This window comes from Pogonomyrmex barbatus, unplaced genomic scaffold, assembly GCF_055798465.1.
Source record: "Pogonomyrmex barbatus isolate J1 unplaced genomic scaffold, ASM5579846v1 scaffold3, whole genome shotgun sequence".
Taxonomy (NCBI): Eukaryota; Metazoa; Arthropoda; class Insecta; order Hymenoptera; family Formicidae; genus Pogonomyrmex; species Pogonomyrmex barbatus.
In genome coordinates, this window is record NW_028297127.1 from 21,872,528 (window position 1) to 21,895,088 (window position 22,561).

At 37.9% G+C, this 22,561-nt stretch overlaps 1 protein-coding gene across 1 annotated transcript in view; it reads left to right on the forward strand.

Annotated features, from left to right (window-relative positions):
- Window positions 1-22,561, forward strand: part of cpx (synaptic transmission protein complexin) — a 125,357-nt gene that overhangs the window by 23,797 nt on the left and 78,999 nt on the right. Inside the window, exon 2 of the mRNA XM_011648907.3 lies at window positions 7,253-7,351. Within this exon, the coding sequence (XP_011647209.1) occupies window positions 7,297-7,351 (55 nt within the window). The 5' untranslated portion in view covers window positions 7,253-7,296. The remainder of the gene's footprint in view (window positions 1-7,252; window positions 7,352-22,561) is intronic.

Here is a 22,561-nt window from a genome sequence, read left to right on the forward strand (position 1 = left end):
CGCACGTGTATTGTATTTTACTGGGAAAAAAAGTTAAGGATCTTCGCGGTATCTCGCGATAAATAAGATTGCACGGAAAAAAAAAAAAATTTTTCTCGTAAGCGGAACTGAAATCCCGGAATATCGATTAGAGTAAATCTTTGAAATACGACACGAGATGATCTCGCTCATCTCAAAACTATAATGTGAAATTCGCTTCGCATTGATAAATTCACATTCAACAAAGAAGAAGCATGGTTAATACGTTAGATAGTTATATCGAAGTGACCTCCACGGTAGCTGTAGTAAGAGCCGGTAGCAACCGTCAGTAACGTTTCTGACAATTCTAATAGGGGCCGTCGACGGACTAATAATAGTAAAGATCAATACGCGCAGGTAGTAGCAACTACGTCTCCTCTCGCGTCTCTCCTCCCTCGCTCCAGCCGATCGGCACGGAGCTCGACGTCGGAGCTTTTCGTAGTGAGGAAACCTTTGCAAAACTCAACCAATAAGAACAACAGACACTTTATGTGTTCGGTACATACTGAGCTTACCGAGGAAGCTTCCGAGTGCAAAGAGAGAGAGAGAGAGAGAGAGAAAGAGGGGGAGAGGAAGAGGGGAAAAGGTTACGCTGTTTATAAAATATCGAGCATATGTACACAACTGCTCGATAACCCGACTATCCCGCCTTTTTCGCAGGAGGAGAGTAAATGTTCTCAAGTTTAGCAGGCACATTTAAAGCGAAATGCACCGCAGAAGAGGGGAAACTGCTGCAGGTGTGCTGCAGATGCGCGCGTTAAATCTTATATTTTTGCATATCAAATTTTACGCTAGGGCAGGAAGAATGCTACATTAATGGTAATGGAATAAAAGTTCATTATACGAAAGAATTTGCAATTGTATAAACATGTCTTGTTATTATCATACATTCCGTTTAATAGGAGATATTATTCTAATTCGATGATACTGTAAAATCAATCGATATTATAACATTTTCTTGGGATATCGCGATTTCCCGTTTTCCCATTTTCCGTGAAAGCGCAGTAAGTTAACTTTATCTTTATACATAAATCTTTATACGCTCGCTGTACAGCATTATCCAACTAGGGAGAAATTACTCTGACGAGACCTCTCCGGCTTTTTGTGTACATTATCCATATAGAGCGAGCGCCCGAACTAGCTGAAGTTACACGTTGCACGATACATGGTGTGGCTGTACAACACCATGGATATGAGACGCGATGTAATATTGTAAGACACGTTATAAAACAATAATAATGACTGCGGTAGCAACAAGTGACGACAATGTCACCGTGTAATCATCAAGCCTGTTGTATCATCATTTGTAGTGGGAAAGCTTCGGGAGTGGCAGAGGTAGAAGCCAGTCTGCGTTCGATTTTGCATTCCGTCACCTTGGCTCGGAAAGCTACCGAAGCGGTCGCGCTGCTATAGATTGTTTTCGAGAAGAATAAAAGATCGGGTCGGGTCATTAAAAGTCCTACCTGTGTTTTCTCTCCTTTCGCCTCGCCGACTTCGCTTACTAAATATACGTCGTTCCTTCTTCTCGCGCGGTGCAATTACAAGCAAATGTTCCACCGGCGAAAACGCGGCGGTCGCGGAACTTCCCCTACGCGACATTTCTTGATGTCGACGTCATTCATTCGCCGCTTATTCTACTACTGATTATAATTAAAGCGTGTCGCGAGACACGCGTCGTTTACAGCGCCCAACTTAACGGCGCTGTGAAGTCTAAGCTTTAACGAAGTTTTTGAAAATTAGATCGTGTAATTATTCCGCGATAAATTATTATTATTATGTAACAATATCCAGCCATAAAATACCGCGCTCTTTTTGCAACAAATATAAAACATAAGGCCAAGTTTATTCTTTTTACATTAAGCTATTTTTTTTTTTTTTTTTTTTTTTAAAGTTAAACCGACTTTAATTGAAATTTTCATTTTGTATGAGCGACCGGACGTCAAAAAGCTATCGATAAAAACTCCTTTAATGTCACATAAATGCGCATTTGTAATCCAACAGACTCGTCCGTATTGCGAATCCAGGTAACGCCGCTGATAAATTTTATTATCGTCCACCGCGTCGCTCGTTTTACACCACGTTAGCGGTTTGCGCTTCGCGTTTTCGGATTACTTTCGTTTCGCTTTGTTCGATTTTCAAACACGCTTGAATTGACGCCAATGCAATCACGTTGAATTTGCGCTGCAACAATCTTGTAATCTTGTACGATTTACGTATGACGCGCGGACGGGGTGTATTAAAATCGTGTGTTGTCGCGAGAGGTATAGCGACATTTTTTTTTTTTTTTAATATTTAGTTTTGACAGACAGTTTCGTTATTGACAAAAGAGAAAATTAATTTGAGAAGAGAACCGTATGTATGCAGGAACTAATAAAAATGGCCGTAAGCTGTCGATTGTACGCTTTACCTTACACGATTGTCAATAGCAAAACAATCCGACCGTGCGAAGCGAAGTGTCTATTCTTGATGAAAAGTGTAAAGAAAGGTGTATATTTATAGCGAGAAAAAAAAGAGAAAGGGAGAAAGAGGAAGCGAATGCGAATGCGAAGTAAAATTCTATCCTATTACAAAGCAGTCTAGTGTCGCACTCCAGAGCATTTGCTTTTCAATGGACTCTTCAGTTTTCTCAACATTATTATAAATAAGCTTGTGTCTTCCTTCTCTCTCTCTCGTGTCAATAATTCAGCTAGAAGATACTTCTGTATATTTCATTGAGAGAAATAGTTGGCGGTTATTTGAGAGGAATTATATGATTGTCGAGTGTACGTTCATAGTTTTCCTACCTATTCATAAATTAGATTGACTCTCTTTCTCTCTCTCTTCGCTCGGGCTCCACTCGAAAATTTATGCTAATTGAGGAACACTCGTTCCGCGATGGTCAGCAGTTTCCGGGATTTTTCGGTGTTTGCTGCATTATTCGCATCGGCGAATCCATTTACTTTGGGAACTGCGAGTGGAGTTCGCTTCCCATAATTCAACTTTGCTTAACCGCGTTCATTTTTTTTATGCAATAATCATTACGGCTTGTCAAACGCGCGCGACTTAAAGCGCCGAGCATATGCGGCTCACGAGTTTTCCATTAACGATCCAGAAAAAAATTTATTTAATTTCTCGTTGTGCACGTAGTGAAAGAAGCTGCTGCGTGGACTATTATAATATACCTCTATCTCGTTCTTTGCGACATTCGATTAAATTTTCGTTCGGGGAAAATTTAATTTTTCCCATGGGAGAGAAAGAGGAAGGTAGAGGAATGTTTGAGAGGAGGGAAGAGAGAAATCGTGACGGCGAGCAGAATTGAAAATTCGACGAGCGAATGACGCAAGCAAGTTTTCCGTTGTGTGTAGTCGGCCGCACGCGTAAGGTGTACGGGATGTGCCGGGCCGGAAATTCCGCCATCCTGGTGACTGGATGAACAACGTTAATAAGAAATGCGCTCTCCGGGCACTGTGCGCCATGCACCGAGAGAATTCAACGTTTCCACCAATGTAACCGTGTCCCTTTCCATTCTGGTTCTCGCTGCCAGTTTCGGCTAATGTCGCGTGTGTTCCGGAGAAACGACATTCGCAGATTGTCGCGATACTTTGTCGTTTGTGGAATCGCCCTTATTCGCGGAAAATAAAGCATTCTAGCTACTTTAAAATTCAATAAGCGAACCGAATGGAAATTTTTTTCTCCACTTTTCTCATCTCCACTTTCTCGTTTTTTTTTTTTTTTTTTTTTTTTTTTTTTTTTTTTTTTTTTTTTTTCCATCTGTCTTTAAATAATGATATGGACACTACATCGGCAGTTACTTTTGCCATATTTGATCCGATGTAAATCCTGATTAATTGATAAAAAAAAAATTAATAAAGATCGACGATTTTCAAACTTCTGAGACGATCTATCTTTGAATCGAACGTTATAGCATTTTACTCGTATGAAAAAAAAAAACATATTCCGAATACAATGAAGAAAAAGGACGTAGGATGTAAAACAAAATACGTGGGGTGTAAAATGCACGTTGTGCGAGTAAGTAAGATTAATATATGGCAGAGTAGCAATTGTTTCCGTACGCATTGTGTACCGTTGTGTCTACAAGCACCGCTCCCTGATTACCCAAAAAATACAACAGAGAATGAAATATCTTGGTAGAAATTTCTTGCTGTTAACAACAAGCTCGACCTAGATCTGTGATGGATCGATTGATTGCGCTGACAGATGATCCCTTTACATGACTTCTTACTTACGCGAGATGATGCGGCGTAATTTGATCGAGTATCGTATACTCGAGTATTTGTGCGTGTCGTATCAGCGCCTAAAGTCAACTTGATGAATCGAGTAAAGTTCTTTCTTGATTGCGAGTAGTATTACCACTTCCCTGAGATTTTTCACGGGATGTAACTCTATAGTGAATATCGCAAAATTAAAATTTTGAGTACATTCTAAATCTTTAATTCAGCACATTTACGGAAAGGCGATAATGTCTTATCGTCTTAAACGAATCTTTGACACACATATCTATACACACACACATATATATATATATATATATATATATATATATATCGCACGTATGATCTTATGTATGATCTTACTCTGAAATGCTGTTGTTAAATTATTCCACTCGTTTCCAGTGATGCTTACGAAATCCTTGAGCACGTGATATTCTCGAGCTAGTCAGTTTTTATTAGCTATCAATCAACCCTTTTCGCATTATCCGCGAGAACTGCATGTTTCTGCCTGTTGCCTATTATACTCTCCATTTCCTGATAATCAGTAAAGCATGAAATCCTTTGAGCCGTCTGCATATATTTTACCGATACCGCAACCAATGTACAAATCGCATTCCTAGTAGCTATCTTTTATATAATCTTAGGAGAATGCGGTAGCAATCACAAAAAGTGCAATATTCGAAATTTCAAGATTGATGATGAACTTAATTTTTTTTATTTTAATTTCCTTGTCGTGAAATAATTAAGAGAAATTTAACAAAATTTAATTTTTTTCAATTTTTCAAAATTACTTAGTATTAAGTTTAACGATATCTATCTCTATCTATTATAAATTATCTTGGTCTCTCCAAAATGATTTATTCTGCCTAGAATTTCAAGAGGTTTGTAATTTTGTTTGGATCCGTTAGATATTTGTAACTATTGTTGCATCTATCAGCTTCAAGATGAAGTTGAAACGTCGACCAGAAATCGAAGATTCTGTCTACTGCTTTCATTAAATAGATTAGAGCAAGGGATCGAGCTCCGTCCAGGTCGTAGCTGTTCTAACGAGGCATGCGCCTTTCTCTAAAACGAGAGACATATAGGTAATCCTTCCTCTGTGTGTCTCTGTCTAAGACGAGAGGCACTTCAGCAGGCTTCCACTTTGACCCTTAACGACGCGAAGCTTCCGGCATCGTACGAAATTACGAAATAGCGAAATAACGTATGATGAAGATGTTGCATCTACCCCTGCATTTTCTAACTCACTTCTGTCGATCTACAAAGTTTGTAGTAAATTGTTGTTGTTTCGATCACTTACATGTATTTTCTTTTATATTTTTACGCATGTTCAGCGCTTTATCCATCGCGACATTAATTTCAAGAATATAACGAAACTTATATTAATAGTTTATATATCTCGAATTTTATTTATACTCCGAATTTTATTTATACTACAGATTTTTATGACGAAACTTTCTTATATCTTAACACATAAATCGTTGATCGAAAAAAAATTTTTTACATAGAAAGTAGAAATATGTTGTGTTATTGGAAAGAAGAAGGGTGCGTGCAACCCTCTGTCACTCATTGGGGCATAAATTGTCGCGTGTTGGAAAATCACGGAGGTCGCCGGTTGGGAAACAGGCGCCGAGACGTCTCGACGCCGTTTCACTGGCGTCGTCTTCTCCAGGCTCCAGTTTTCTTCCTTCCCTTTCCTCTCCTGTCTATCCTCTTATATTTCTCTATTGATCCCCTTCTTTCGTCGTTCAACCAATCTGCCTCTATCGTTCATATCGCGTTACGTTAATTATGTTAGCAAATTACAAAGATATAACAATATACGTTAAATTTAATGTTTAGAATTGCTTTTTGTTTTTTGTCTGATGAAAACGTCTTAAATGTTTCGAAAAAACTCAATCGAGGGGATCTTTCAACAGAGATTCAATTACCGTGACGAAACCACCGTTTATCTTATGTATTATTGTCAAATTTTGAAATGTCACCGCGTAGCAACATGAAGGCTATTTCCGATACTCGGACATACGTGAGTATGACATAAGATTAAAATACTTTCATCGTCGACGGGCACCAAGGGCGACATCATCTCTTTCGGGGATCGTATTTCATTTCCATGCTGAAGCACGACGTCAGAGAAGAAAATATATGTACATATGTGCATATTATAGAAGAAAGTTGTTACATTTTTCAACCACTATCTCGATGATCTACATGGTAAATTACTGCAGATTTGAGATTTAAAACATGCAAAAGCCCGTGAAAATGTATATATATAAATCAAGTATTTATATTAAATAATTTAAAATTAAAAAAATGCATTCATATTTATATAATAAAAGTTAAAAGAGATAATTAAAACAGATGATTAAAAACAGGAATTTTATTTATTTAGAAAATTAATTGAAAGAGATATTAATAAAAGATTAAATGGGAGAAATAAATTTAAATAAGATAAAATCAATATAAAATTACCATTTTATAAAAACGTAAAAAATGGCGCTAATGCACACTTTGTTGGCTTGAAAAAATATTCAAAATAATATTAATATATGATATATCATTTATCATTCTCACATAGGATAAGACTTGAGAATTTCTTTATTACATATTATTTAGCGATTTCGAGTTTTATTAAGAGATACTACTAGTGCGTTTTGATATAGTAAGCAAAAGAACTTAGTTAAAAAGATATATAGTTATTTTGGAGCAAAATTGAATAATAAACGATAATTAAAATAACAGCTTCATAAAATTTTATGGGAAACTATCATTTTCTATGCCATCGTAAAAGAAAACTATAATCAAAAATTATGGTGTATCAAGAAATTTTATTATACTTTGTGTGGGGAAAAATCGTTTTTGAGATAAATATATCTTGCACAAGAAACAGCTTGAATATTATTAAAGTAAATCAATTAATAAGAGTAGCAGAAGATTAATTAATCGATAATTAAATACCTATAAATATGTACTTCGATCGAAAGATGTAAGATATAAAGTAATTAATTTTAATCTTTTTATAGGTTTCTGTGACTTTGATAGCGGTGTGATACTATAAAGTAACAAAATGGCTGCATTCGTGGCGAAGCAGATGGTCGGGAACAAGCTCAATGCGGTTAAAGGTAAGTAATTTTAAAGAGATGATTAAAGATGGAAATCTTATTTATTTAAAAGATATTTATTTGAAATCTTATTTTGGTCGTATATTGTAAGTTATATAATAAGAATCAGTTAGAGAATATATTTTTCATTTCTGTTTTTCAAAACATCTTATTACATTTTTCGTTATTTTTCCTGTGTATGAACATATACAGATTCAAGTATTTAACGAGAAAAATAAGCTGTAATCTTCAAGTAATGTGTGTGAGTAAAAATCCGAAAATGCGAATATCTCGCTAAACGTTTTATCGCGATCACGTCGCTTCTACGATAAAATTCAATCGTAACTGTAAAAGGAAACGCTTTAAAGACTTCATGGAATTCCTTTCTATCCGCGCCAGTTTCAGCGAGACGTGACTCGCTGCAAATTTGTTTGCCGCCATCTTGGATAGATCCGCTCCGCGGAGTATTACATCACTCGATTATTTTGACATGAAGCATCATTCAATTTACCTTGCTCGAAGGGAGAGGTAAGAATTCAAATGCTAGAATTATTGTGGAGATTGTTCGCTCATTTTCCCGTCTAGATGAAAACGTTTTCTTTAAGGCAAAAATATACGAAGTGACTAGTTTGAAATCTTCAAGAGTGTAAAAGTGTAGTGTGTTGAGGGCGTTATGCATGGCACGTCGTGCATCAGCACGTTTCGCTTATATGCAATTATCGTAAAACCGGATGGATCAGCGTGCAACTACCGTGGCAGTCCTTGCAGCTATTACGACCGCGAGCATTTGCAGTAAAATGGCGCGCTATCTTCGCATACGCGCATAGACTTCACCTGGGTGAAGGTGGTGTTTCGTTCGTGTTTATCGTCGCTGCTGGAGCCGTTATGTTTCGGAAATTCTCCATACGGTTAATTTCTTCGTTGCGAAGTACCTGGAATGTCCTATGCCTTTTCAACGAATGCATCATTTAATGCAGCACTTTCCAAAAAGTGCGGAGTGCGGCCTTTTCAGAAAATCAAATATGCAACAAGGACGTGATAAATGATGCAAGCTTTCAAATCGAAACGTGAACATACGATACACGCAGAGATGCAGAGATATTCGATACGAATATTGTTCCGACTTTTTCTCCCTTTTCCACTCTCTCGAACAAACAACGCGCACGTCTGTTTCCAGCAAAAGACGAATCTTCGCGAGATGCCATTAATTGTCGATCGGCCATTATTTTCCATTAACATGGAAATCGGTATTTTCAAATTCCGACCACAATCGCGGACAGAAGAGTTGGGTGAAAACGACGGGAAAGGCGTACCCGCGAGACGAATCGCGACACCACGTTCGTTCATTCGCTTCTAGCATGTCGGCGGATTGAACGATGGCCGGCAATAAAACTTCTGTCATTAAGCGAAAGTTTCAGCTTTCGTGTGCGACGAAGCGAGGAAGCGTGTCGCGGGGAATCCATAATGGGGACAACGGGGGAAATGGGGCCTTCCTCACAAATCGCAAACTCGGCTTCTACTTTGAATTCTTCGTCCATTTGTGAAAGAGGGGGAGTAGAGAGTTTTATAAAATAGGATAGATGGACATGACGTAGAGCAATAAAAAACTTCCTTCCGCCTTGTATTTTATACGTGTTTCGGAAAAACTTTTTCTCGCTTCTTTCAAACATTTATCAAAGTAAACAGGCAAAGAGTGAAATGAAAAAACTATGTAAGCAATTTTAATATTCCGGCTCGAATACATGACATGCATTTACACGTTGTGTATATATTTAATTTATATATATGTATATATAAGAACTATATATATATATATATATATATATATATATATATATATATTCAGCTAAAGAAAAGAATCAATGTGAGTCACAAACGAACGCGACTGTGATTAAAAGGGGAAAGGGACGGAATTAGAACGGATCGTAGTAGGAAAGAAGAATCGGCAACCCAGACCTCAATTGCAGCAGCCGGGTTCAATGAAAGCCCACGACGGTTTTGCAAACCGAGCCGCATTTAGAAGTTTGGGTCGCGTGAGTCACGCCTCCCTTCTCTTTCCCACCCCCGGTCCTTTACTCCGGCAGCTTTTTCATTGCCTACGGAGGTTAATTGAAATCCCGCTAATCGATCGACCGCGACCTATGGTACCGAAACCTAACTACGATGAGTCGCCCAAATGCCGAAACGCGAAAGAGAGATAAATGAATTGCGAGATTTAATAAAGCAATAAAGCGTATCGCCAAATTTAACAGATAACCTTTTTTGTACGATGGTTGTTATTTTCAAGATTTTTTGCGTTCGGATAATTTGCCACAATTTTTTTAGTTCTCTCGATATTAAATACTTAACTCTTGATGACGGTGTTACCGGGGGCCTCAGCAAGTATATGAATTAATGACGGTGTTTATTATGGACATAACCATGCAATCGATAAACTGGACTATCCGTCGATATCGCGATATGATAGACAATCGCGCCAATTAATTATGAGCCTCGTGATTTATTCGAGAGCTTAACATAGGCATTTCGACGAATCATCATGATAGCGCAGCTGTCCCTCACTGACGTCGACAGAAATCCGCTTTCGAAAACGATGCGGATGGCGGTGCTTAATGATCGCGCGTCCGTCGCGAAAATGGAGGTCGAGAAGATTTTGGGAAACACGTGTACCTACACAAGTCGTCGCGCTGTAACGTCGCGATTTGGCAGAAATTTTCCGGACAATTTCGACTGCGAACAGCACACAGAGATCGTAATTTATACCCCAAATACAATTACGCAGTTGTCTGAGCTAATTAGCGTAATGATGTCACACACTCGCGCGAGGCAGGATACCTTAATTGCAGAACTTTCGCTCGTCGTTAACGATTTCCTCGCGCGCGCGATACAATATACTTGTTGCGATACAAGGGTGATACAATTACTCTCGAGAGTCGGGGGCGGGGGGGGGGGGGCATCGATTGTATCGAACGATTTCGCTAAAAGTTGTTCGCGAAATTGCGCATAGTAGAATTCTCAAATTGACCAAATCCAAATGAATATTTTTAGATGATCTTTTCTTAATTATATAATAAGAATATATCGTTCAATAAATTTCGAGTGTTTATTTTATTTAAATCGAATTACAATTTAAGATTTATTCGTTATGACATTTAACGTTGAGAACGTTGGAAAATTGCGGTAAACGGTGAAACTGACGTGAAGTAATTTGTATCGCAATATTTTCTGCAATTGCATCAGAATTTTAAGTAACGTGTCAATATAATAACAAGTCAATTTAGTAATTAAATATTTGACGTTCCTGTATTTGCAAATTATTCGCTACGCGTAGAATATTTTGATAAAATACGGAAGCAAATTCGCCGCCGTCGATTAAATGAATAAACGTTTAAAGATTCGTTAGTTAATTTGATTGGATTTCATTAAATGGGAAAAAATATTGCTACCAGCACATAACTATCTTTCATGTATCGGACAAATTTCATATTTTTCATTGCGATACGGTTCGATAATAAAAAAAATTTGAATCGGCGAAATTATTAACGGACGATCACTGTTCTGTACTATTTAGCGATGCGCAACTGCTTTAATTGAAGTTCTGCTCCTGTAATATTCGACTAATGATTTGTCATACGATAGGGGAACGAAAACGAGGAACGTATGGCGGCGCAATCTGTCGGAGAAACGAGCAAAAAAGCTCGATATATTTCGTGCTTGCGTTTTTGCGGTTAGACGTACCGCCGATCGATCGTTCCAGTTTTGGCTCGTTAAAAACCTCATAGGGGATTTTACAAGAAATAACTCCGTTATGTTGAACAGGAGGAAAAATAGAAAATTTTGATACGGGCAACGACGTGAGCTTTCATAATTTTCAGATACTTAATCGAGAAATTCTTGTTACGAGGGTGGATTGGAACGCTCGCCGTTATTTTTTTAAACGATTTCGATTTTACATTAGTGTCATGTCATTTTCGAGACGTTCTATTAATACTTTCGTTGAATGATTTATCCTTCAATGTTCAAAAACATCGATTATCAATGTTAAAAATACGACGAGATGGAATTTTTCCATATTGCGAACTTTTTATCGGACGTACATTACGCGGAAGTTCCATCTGAAACGCGCCGCTTTTTCCGCGCGAGTATTGAAATTTTCACCGCCATTGCCGCGACCGAGTTACGTGTATTTCTATGCGAGTCGATTTATAGCGATTTTGCATTACATACGGCCGCTACGTTTAGCGATATTTAATTAAATCCCGTCTGGTAGGCGGAAACTTCTGTCGATAGTTCGAAACAGTTTGCAACTACTCTTACCACGGCCATCGGCCACGGCTCGCGGCGTGAATGGTCACGTGGGCACAAAATCATTATTTAGAGAGCCGATCAGAATGTCCAGATAATACGCGAGTAGCCTCCTTCCTGACTTTGTGCAATGAGAAAAATTTATATCGACAAAAATATCAGATGCTGTGCTGTGTTTAGATTGGACAAAAAAGAACACATGTTCCAGAGAGTGAAACAATGATAAGAATTTTTGTTGTGCGTATATCTACAAAACTGGTTTTTAACAAGACTGATGAATACAAAAGGCAAGAGATGTGCGCGAAAAATGAGACGTTGGCAAAGTTGCCGCTGGAGCATCTACTTGTAATGGAAAACATCAGAACGTAAAATCAGAACGTAAAATGGACAGTGATAAATAATTAAAAACAACAAAAGTTACAAATAATAATACTTAGGATATCAATTTCCGTAATGTTTGATTTTATTTTACAAAAATATTGACATTGTGATACACACAAATAGTTTTGTGGTAATATACTTTTTTTTACAATGCGATATCTCGTTGCGACGCCTGCAGCTAATACCTGTCGCGATGCTATGCGAATATTTTTCTCTCTACCTTTTACATAATTTCATTAGAAGGGTCGGGTTAGTTTCATAAGCATGCAAAAACGCGAACAAGGAAAGAAATGTAAGGGATATGATAGGCTACAGCCTCGGAAATTTAATCAACTTTTTCTTCTTTTCTCTCTATTCACCAATAATGCATCTTTTCTCTCGTTCTCTCTCTCAATTTTGTATCTCTCTCTCTCTCTCTCTCTCTCTCTCTCTCTCTCTCTCTCTGTATTATTCTGATATAATTTCTGTTAAATCTAAAAGAATGAAATTTTTTTGGATCTTTACAAGAAAACGTCACGTTTTACCTGCGACATCGTGAGATGATAAAAATAGCTGGCTGCAAGTAATCTAAAAGACACCTTGTCTAATGTTACGTAAGAGATAAATTATGAAAATCTTTTATGTATACAGACTTTCGAGATTATCCGGTATTCACTGCGACTGCTTGTCAAATGCAATTTACAAAAAATATTGTTATATATTATTACTTCCGACGAATCTGAGTGAGATGTATGTAAGGAGATTTCGTGCCGTCCTTATGGCACAAGCCGTATCACGGCACGGCCTGAAATGAGGCAATTTATTCTATGCTCTCCTATAGCAAGGAATAGAATTCAGGAGCACTGCGTATATATTGAAACCCTTTGTCTGAATAAGGGCTAAAAAGGACAATGTTAACCTGGTGATTTTGAATGATGGATGTAAGAGGAAATCCCATACCGAGCAGATCTCTAGAGCTCGCAAAATGGACTATAACGATGACATATTGGCAGTTAAAGCTGGTCAGATTTCGCCGAAATGTAACCGTATTTCGGGAATGTCGTGTGTTTGCGTCGAGCACTAATCTTGTTCCTTCTCATCCCTTTTCGTTCAATTCGAACTTCGTATTTGCCCATGGTATTTCAACTTTGAATAGTTTAAACGGATGAATCACGCATAATTTCCAGAGTTGTTATTCTCGAGTAAGCGAGAGTAATTTTGTCTACGATTTACTTGCAAATCGTACTTGAAGCTTCTGTTTACGCAAGAATCATTTGTCTGTTTGATAATTCTCAAATATATGCTAAATGTTGGTTGGCTAAAACTTAGTTTCTCGTCATTTCTCCCTTGCTGTTCCGCGAGTTGCGAGATGCTTTCCAGATGAAGCTATACATTCTGAGAGCAAGGGACAAAGAGAAAAAGAGCGGCAAAATCGACGACGACGGAAGCGAATGAAGATGAGAATATCAAAGTCGAGAGAAAGCCTCCGGTGAGGAGTTTACGGAGATGGTCCCCACTGAAGGATTTACCTCGATCGAACGCCGTTGATCCCGTGAGTTTGCCGCACGACCATCGCACTGATAACTAATACCGGAATAATGGAACGCCAGGATTTCGGAGGAACTTTATTTAATTAACATAACTCTTTTAGCCGAGAATAATTATGGAAACTTTGGAAGATATAAAAAAAAATTAGACGGTTAAAAAAGAATTGAAAAAAATAATAGGAAAACGTTGTTTCACTTAAAACGATTTGTTGTTGTTTTTATTCTGAATCTGAATAAGTATGGAAAAAAATGTCTATCTATCTATCTATCTATCAATGCCCACTTGAGCTAATCATCGTTCAAATGCGGCGAATACAATGGAAACATGGCCAGACAGCTGTCGGGTCGTCGGTAAACGAAAATATTGGACGATACTAGCATGACTGCCGCCGCGATTATGCTAATTGCAATAGCAGCGATCACTCTGCGTGACAGCGATGGCGAATCGATCGATCGTTCCGGTGCGGCTAGGTAGTATTAATTAATTGGATGCCACTAATTCGGCCGGATCATTTGCATGGCACGATATAATTGCAGGCGCGAGAGCAATAAAATACGGAATTTAGACGACACGTACAGCGAATAGATATCCGGGTGCACGAATAGATATCCGGTAGATTTATATAGAGCGGCTAAGTAATGCTCGAACTAAATTAATTCTCTATGGTGGTCATACTCATGCAACATGTACGAATTGTCAACGCTTAATTGTACGTATAATAACTTTAATAATTTAAAGAGCGCGAAGAGATTTTCAGATATTATTTTTTTATTATTTTTTTCCTTTATTATTTGTTTAGCTCATGCAATTTACAGTTTTCTTAAAATTTCTCTTAGAAACAAAATTTATATTTTGCAAACAAAATTCTGACGCAGGTGAGGAATTTTCATACACGCGAACGACATTCAAAGGGCTAAGTACTTAATCGATGCATAAACTGCTTTAGGCCACAGCCGCATACCGCCACTGGTTTACTTGACAAGTCAACCGGAAGTTCCTTTTGACCTCGATGGTCAGCGGGGTGAACCTACGAGGTCCTGCATGCTCGATCCGAATTTCCAGCTCGAGCACACTCTAATCGCATGATTAATGAATCTATTATTCTTAAAACGAACATTTAATAACATTTAACTGATATTAAATAATATACATTTTGTTTTACAAAAAATTATATTATTGAAGAATGATTTCATCATCAGATAAATTCGATAAAAAGAAGGAATACATAGGAGATATTTGTTTCATTCTTTGTCTCTACGCAAAATTTTCATATCTTAGTTTTAAACAAAATTGTTAACAAAATATGACAATGTGCAACGTTCTTCGAACCGCGCGACCTGCTGATAATTCATAATTAATATCTCTCTCACCCAAAAATTTAATTTGTTAGCATGCGTAATATCGGTATTCAAAGTGCCACATAAATTCACAAATTAATGAGCCGTCCCCCTTGTGATATTCGATCAATTTCGAAATAATTAATCACCATTTTCATCGCGTCGCGATATTAAGGCATCACGGCCGCGGGGCCATTATCTCGATTCTCGACATGGCATTTCTCACACTTCGGCATCGCTGGCGCGCAATTTTCAGCTCTAAACGAAGCTCCCCCGCGTGCCATTCTCAGCCTTTCTTGGCCATTTTCTCCACCCTCCTCTTCTTATCCCTGCGCGTGCTATATTAAGGATTCCATGAGGATAGTGGTTGTGGATGACGATAGGTCTCTCTTCTCCCCCTCCTCCCCCCCTCTTTCCTACTAGTGACTCGAAATGCAGCAGCGATGCCGTTAAATGAGCATTCAACGCATTCAATTCCGCCATTTTGCCCCCTTTTGACGCCTTCCGCCACTCGGAAAAATGTCAGCTGATGTGCATGACGCTTTATTAAGTTTGAATTGCGGCATGGAATAGGATCTTGCCATCGCCATCGCCACCGCCACCGCAGTCGCTCTCGAACGAATTAGAAAAGTTGTCTCTCGAACGGTGGCGGAAGTGGATGAGAAGAGCGGAAAGTCGAAAAAAAAAAAAAAAAAAAAAGAAAGAAAGAGAAAATCGACCGTGCCTATCTTGAATCGCTATCTCGCAAATTACTCCGGGTCCTTCCAGAGACATCCGTCTTCGGCCAGGAACAATCCCTGACTACGCTTACGTATCTCAATTTTTTTTACGAGAGGATCCTCTCGATGGAACGAGCCTTTTGTCGACTACTTTTCGCAGATCCGACCTGGAAATTTTATTTTTTGCGTTTGTCATGTCGAACGTCATCAGTTTGCCGAGATTTTTGCCGAGATTTTCACCTTTTTTTTATACGCGATATATGAAATTATTACTTGACACACAAAATAGTCTGCTCGATGTCGATGAAATATTCATTACAATTATCGGCCGTCAACAAAACTCCACCAAAAAACGAAGAGAGATATTAATCCGTTATTTGTTATCTATGCTGAACGGATGAGATGCGGATGGAAAGATTAAGGCACGTGTCGAACGTGGGTTTTATACTTTTACTCGTGACAGGTAAATGTTTAGAAAAAGCGAAAAAGGATGTCGCATATACGTGATGAGATTTTAACGGCTTCTCTCGACGCCATTAGCGCCGCTGACTAGCGCTTTTATTGCCTGTATTAAATATGTGACGTAAAAATTATATCGGCCCGTAATATGATCTTTTTTTTTTGCTTTTTTTTTTTAGAAGTTTTATTAATCTCCTACAAGCTGCCGCGTTTAAATAAAAAAAAAAAAACAACAGAGCCGCATCGTGGAAACAACTGCGACCGGGGATAGGTTTACGGTAAGATCCAAATTGGCGCTATATCACGCAAAAACTGAGAATAGCTTATTTATAGGACATTTTACGAGACGTTTTTAATCCTCGGTTACTTGCGCGCTGCTCCCTCACGTTTTTTTTCATTCCCGCAACAGTAATCCATTTTCCTCCCCAATCGATAAAAAAATTAATCGCGATGATTCACATTAAACCGATGCTACATGCTCCGGTGAAATGGAATTTTTCTCGTTACGTACGAAAAGCTTCGCTGCGATGTTCCTTATTATTTCATTAGATTCGGCGAACACGGCGAAATCGAAGCTGCGCTTCTTACCTGACCTTTTGTAACCATCGTTTACATTAATAATGCGCGAGAGGATCGCGAGGCCGCGCCTTTATTCCTCGCCCAGGCTGTTTCCTAACATCCTTTGAATGTTTCAATATTTCAAAAAAGTTCCCTCACTGCGAGAAACAATAGCCTCTATTATCCTGTATTATGGATTGCCGGCACCAACTTCGTTCGCGAGGGTTCAGCTTCCATCGAATTTCTGCAACTTTTCCATTTCCGTCTTACAGTCCGTTTATATTTTGCAAACTTTCTCTTCCCTATTTCTCGTTTTTCATGTAACAATTGCTCGCCATTATATCGCCCATAAAGTTTGCACGAGCGCGTTTTACGTTAAGATGTGAAATAATTTATCTTTGTAGCTTGAATTAGTCGAAACGAAACGATCAATACCGAAAAATGCTGAAGATCTCGTTTCCTTCAGTCTTGCTCTCCGGATGAATTGTAAGTCGCGTCGGAAGTGTATAGTTGAATACTGTTTATAATTTATGTTGTGTTTTATGTTTTTTTTTTATATAATATGAAATATTTTTTGAAAGACACAAATACGATATGTATATAAAATATATATATTAAATACGTATATATGTACGTGTAAAAATATTCGATACTATTCGAAATATACGTCTTTCTCTTAGTTTATCTGGGGGGGGGGGGGAAGGAAAATGTATAATTAAATTCGTAAAAGAGAATAATGGAAAATAATGTTATGAGAAAGAACATATGGTTTTTTAATTTTTTGTTATTTTTACAGTACAACTGTACTGGGCGTATTCGACACCTCTTTCCTCTGGATGGACAGAACGCACGATTAAAAGGAGCGCGGGTCTTTATCTTTGTATAACGAAAGCACAATGCTGTAATCAAGTGGCGACCACAGGAGAACACATCGCGCCCAGAATTACTCTATGTTACTCGCATGCATCGCGCCACTACTAATTACGAAGTCTCTCGAGACATTTTCGTAGAATTGGCGTCCTGCATCACGCTGACGCTATGTCTTTCTTAATTGAAATAATTGCAGCTCTTACGAGACACGATTCTTGAGATTCGCATACATTCTCTATCGTTGCAGCCACATATTATTATCAATTTAGATACAGACAAATCCTTTTCAATAAATTTCTATCATCGCTTTACTAATGGGCAATAATCATTTTAAATAATAATAATAAATAATAAATAATAAAGACCGGAATTTTGCAAATAAAATTTAATTAAACTGCTCTTACCTCGACGGTTGTTATTATTATTATTTTTTTTTTTTATAATACAGCTTGCAAAATTATATATACGTATGTGTATACATTATGGATCATGATGAAAATTAATCACGGAAATTGCGCGCAAGAATGCGTTATCATTAATAGCTTTCGGAATGATGGGAATTAATTACAAATGGCCAGTAGGAACGTAAAACTATTCGGACGGAATATTCTAATTTGACGTAATTAATGAAATTGGATCACCACCGTCGCTCTCGTCGCTGTCGAGAGAGCACTTTATGATTTCGAACAATTGCGTATCGCGTGCTTTCAGACTTCTAATTACCGAGAAACTGTGCTTTACACGTCTCGTTTATATTTAGACGGATAACTATGTAGCCTTTCCTCGGTACATTTTGATATATCAAAGCGTGTCGAAGACACTTTGATATATGACTCGTTATCGAATAAAGTCTCAACTCGTGTAAACTAGAATATTAGATTAATCACGTCCAGTTATTGCTCAACTAGTCAAATTATGTTCAGTTATTGATCGTCCTCGCTCAATTAATTCTTCGTTCACCGGGACGCGCACGTTTTATTAGTCTTTTTTTTCTATTAGATCTTGTAGATATCTCCGAAAGCATAACTACTAATGACAGCGGTGGGAAAAACGTACAACTTTGACTCCCTGTCGTGACAGGTCGGTTAATCACGTCCTGTCTTTCAAAAGCATCACTTCGACGCTGAAATATTAGTTGGCTTCATCGACCACGGCCGAAGGCGGATTTTTAAGAATGTCGTACCTTGTTGTAACATAGACGATAAGGAAGAGAGAGAGAGAGAGAGAGAGAGAGAGAGAGAGAGAGAGAGAGAGAGAGATGCGCGAGAGAGAGAGAGAGAGAGAGAATGTAATCGATACAAAAATAATATGGAATAATGTGGTAACAGCGAAGATAATATCGTCGCTCATTATTTCTTTCAATTTTGGTTCAATTTTTTACAACGCATTTTTTTACAAGGCTGGAAATTAATTACTTAGCTAATGCTGGAAATTAATTTTTAATTAAGATAAATATAGAGAGAGCGGGGAAATATATTTTGCATCTGTAATTGTTACAAGAAAAAATTACAGAAATATGGAAGTAAAGAGTACACAGCAATTATCCTGCTCTTAATGGATAAATACGGAATGCAATCTTCAACGGAATAATGACAGTCTGTGGAAATTGTCAGAATGCGGTTCGATCGAGCGAGTTTCAATTTGTCGAACTCTGATTGAATCTTGAAATAACGAGAATTGGAAAGTCATCGCCTAAAAAAATGATCGTTTTCCAATACGAAGGTATCGAAAATGGTAACAACACGCAAATGCTTGTAAATGTTGGAGAAGCACTTTCGTAAGAATTTATATTTCATTAATTCTTCATTAATTCTTCTTCAATACTGTGTGAATTGTCGTTTTGCAAATAATTAATAGAATTTTACGAAAAAATTAATTTACAAAAATACCAACAGATTAGTATTGGTAACAAGAAGTAACATGAAAAATAAATCATTTTCTCTTGAAAAAAATATCTATTTAGACAAAAAGGTAACATCTTTTAAAAAAGCTACAACGTAAAATAGACAAAGAGTACTACTCACTTTTTAAATTCTCATAATCTAAATTTTCGAAAATGTAAAAAAAAAATATCTCCATTTTATTTTAGAGTCTTTTTTCAGAGTAGAAAAAGAGTCTAGACTAGAAAAGGGGCAGCGAATTTTAAATTTCCGAATTGAAAAATGTCTTGAAACGGAATTCGGCCTAATCACGGAGGTAGAGCGGTGAATGTTTGTCCGGAAATGGCCATGCGGCATTTCTGATTTCGAGTCGGCGAGCGAGAACGACTACGAAGTCGGAAATACAGTCGGTTTAACGCGCCTATATTTATAGCGGGCGCGTATAGCTAGCGGTATAATGGATAGCGTTAACAGACCGCGCGAGCTATTGATTTCGGATTGTGGTCGGGCGCTGGTGGCTTTTGTTGCGAAGATTATAGTGCGCACACCGCTGGCCACCTCGTCGCCCTTCTCTCCTCTCCTTTCCCGCCATTCCCGCCACTCTTCGACCTTTCGAACGTACCTATATCTACCTACTTGTCTACCCGTATCCCCATTCCGACTTGTCTCCAACGACGATGCGATTGACACGACAATTGTAATTGCATCATGTAAATTAACTATTACTTCTTCATAACTTCCTTGTAACCAGGAGGTTAGGTTTTCGAGGCAAGGACTTGAACATTTACAATCGCCAGAGATATCGTTGTACTCAACGTTTAGAACGCGCGATTTATAAATCATTATAAAAAAATGTACTTTAAATCATTTAAAAAAAAAAAAAAAAAAAAAGTACCGGAGATACTTCGAATAGCCAAGACGTAGGCGCTAGAATCGCCATTGCAATTAAAGAAAAGCTTTCGGCTTTAAATCTATAGGGGATAGAAGCCTGTAAATTTAAGGCTGAAAGCTTCTCTTTAATTGCATCTGTGGGAAACGATTCTCATTGCATCACATCCCTCAAAACCACCAGGATAGTTTCAGCATCCCTCCAATCGGCTCACCTTCGTTCCCGCCCTTCCCTTCACCTTCTCAGCCTTCCTATAAAGTGTCTGCACACTGATCGAACGTGAAGGACGATTGTAATTGGCTGGTGTAAACTCTGACAGCTTTTCTCTGCCCCGAGCAGTAAACTTTTCTCTCCCCAAATGATTGGCGGCAAGCTAGCACACCACTGTCGCTCGTGCTGGCAAACTTTGTCGGAAATAGCCACTTCCGGGACTTTCAAAAGTGTCCACGAGGAAGACAACTCTCCCAGCTTCAACGGTCGATAAAAGATAAGACATTTCTCTTGTTCTTTAACGAAGAAATTTAAATATATTAAGCCTCATTGTATAATTGCTATTTTATATAAAATTACAATAATAAGATATTTCTAATCTTTTTCACACCGAATAACGAATTGCTATGTCAATAAATTTGTTAAATTTAATTTATTAATGTGCTCTATTAATACGCTTTGTACAAAAGAAATTAAAATAAAATAAAATTAAATTTTAATTGATGTATGATATTTCAAAATATCACACCACTAATATCATCAGTTGTATTTTTAATTGAAATTGTCCAGTGGATTGTTTACGTTATCGATGTGAAATTTCGGGCTTACTTTAATTATTGCATATCGAGTGTGACAAAAATCGCAATCGCGCACCCCCGCGAGCACGCAGAATCGCAGCCATGAGTAAGTTATCGCCTAATACATTTTACATTTCGCGGGCGTCGATGATCGATCGTCGAATGTCGTTCCTTCCGGTGGATAGGTACGCGGGTTAGTCCCGCGGGAATGGCGAGGGAAGCGGGATGATTGATCGGCTTGACTTGAATTATTCGGATCGGACGTATCAATTGTCGAATAAAATTATACCAGATAGAATGACCGACCGACCGACGCGTATCGCTCTCTCTCTCTCTCTAATTAATTCCACTCGGCAATCATGATTCCACACGATTAGACTATGATACTGTGCATAGAGCGAGCTTAAATTTCAGAGGTCTAATATCACACATAAGTCTTCTGGAATTGATTAAAATTTCCTAAAAATAAAACTAATAAAACTTAAAAAAAAAAAAGGCAATTTATTGAGTGTTTTTTTTTTTTTTTTAAATTTTCAAGATCCTGATTAAAACGCAGGGTACGCAGTAAGAGAGATGTAATTTTTATGTAAAAGTTAAATAGTAAATTAAATGTTTCTTCCCAAGGTCAATAATACCAAGGCACTTCGAAAAGTTAATTTAAACTTAAGTATCCGTATATTTTTTCTTTTTTTTTTTTTTTCCTTATTTTTGTGACGTCTTTCCGTGGCGAAGATATCCGAGATAGTTAGTTGAGCAACACAGTCGTAGGATGTAGTCTATAAATGGAAGTCCTGGGATGGAATAGGGTATAAATTTGCGTTCAGCTTGTTCATTATACGACTGTTTTATCGAGTTGCTGTCATGTACAGGTACACGACGCGACCGATAAATCTTGTGTTCCTCTCGGCGAGTAGGCTATAAAGATTTTTCTCTACACGCTCCGCTCCGGAGAAGCTGAAACGAATAGAGCGAAAATGTGTCTGATTAATTTACGATCACGATCAGATTGCGATCTCTTCTTTCGCCTGATTGGAGTTAAGATACCATCGCACTTCGCTCGAAAAAAATCTCGAGGACGCTACATAACGTAAATTATTCGTATGTAATTTACATTTAACTTAGGTACAAAGGGTACAAAAGGAAGGTGGAAAAGTAAAAAAGGTATGACGTTTTAAAAAATTGTACTCTTACTAAATGTATAAAGCAATCTCTGAGATTTCTGTTCAATGGGACTTCTTTTAAGAATGATTACTATCACGCGTATATCACTTCGAAACTGTTCTGAGAAAGGGCTCGTTAAAAGTTATCTGTTGTTCCTCACGATCTCATTCGGACGGATTTTAACGATGTGCATTCGCAGGCTGAAATATCGCTGAGACAATTGCTGGCAAATCGATCTTATGCCGTGACTTCGAAGATCCGGCGCCGGTTATCCGCAGAAAATTCGTGCCGCGAGTCTCCGCCAGCTACTTCCTTTCGTTTGCAATAAAAGATACAGTTCGTTTATCGGAATATTTC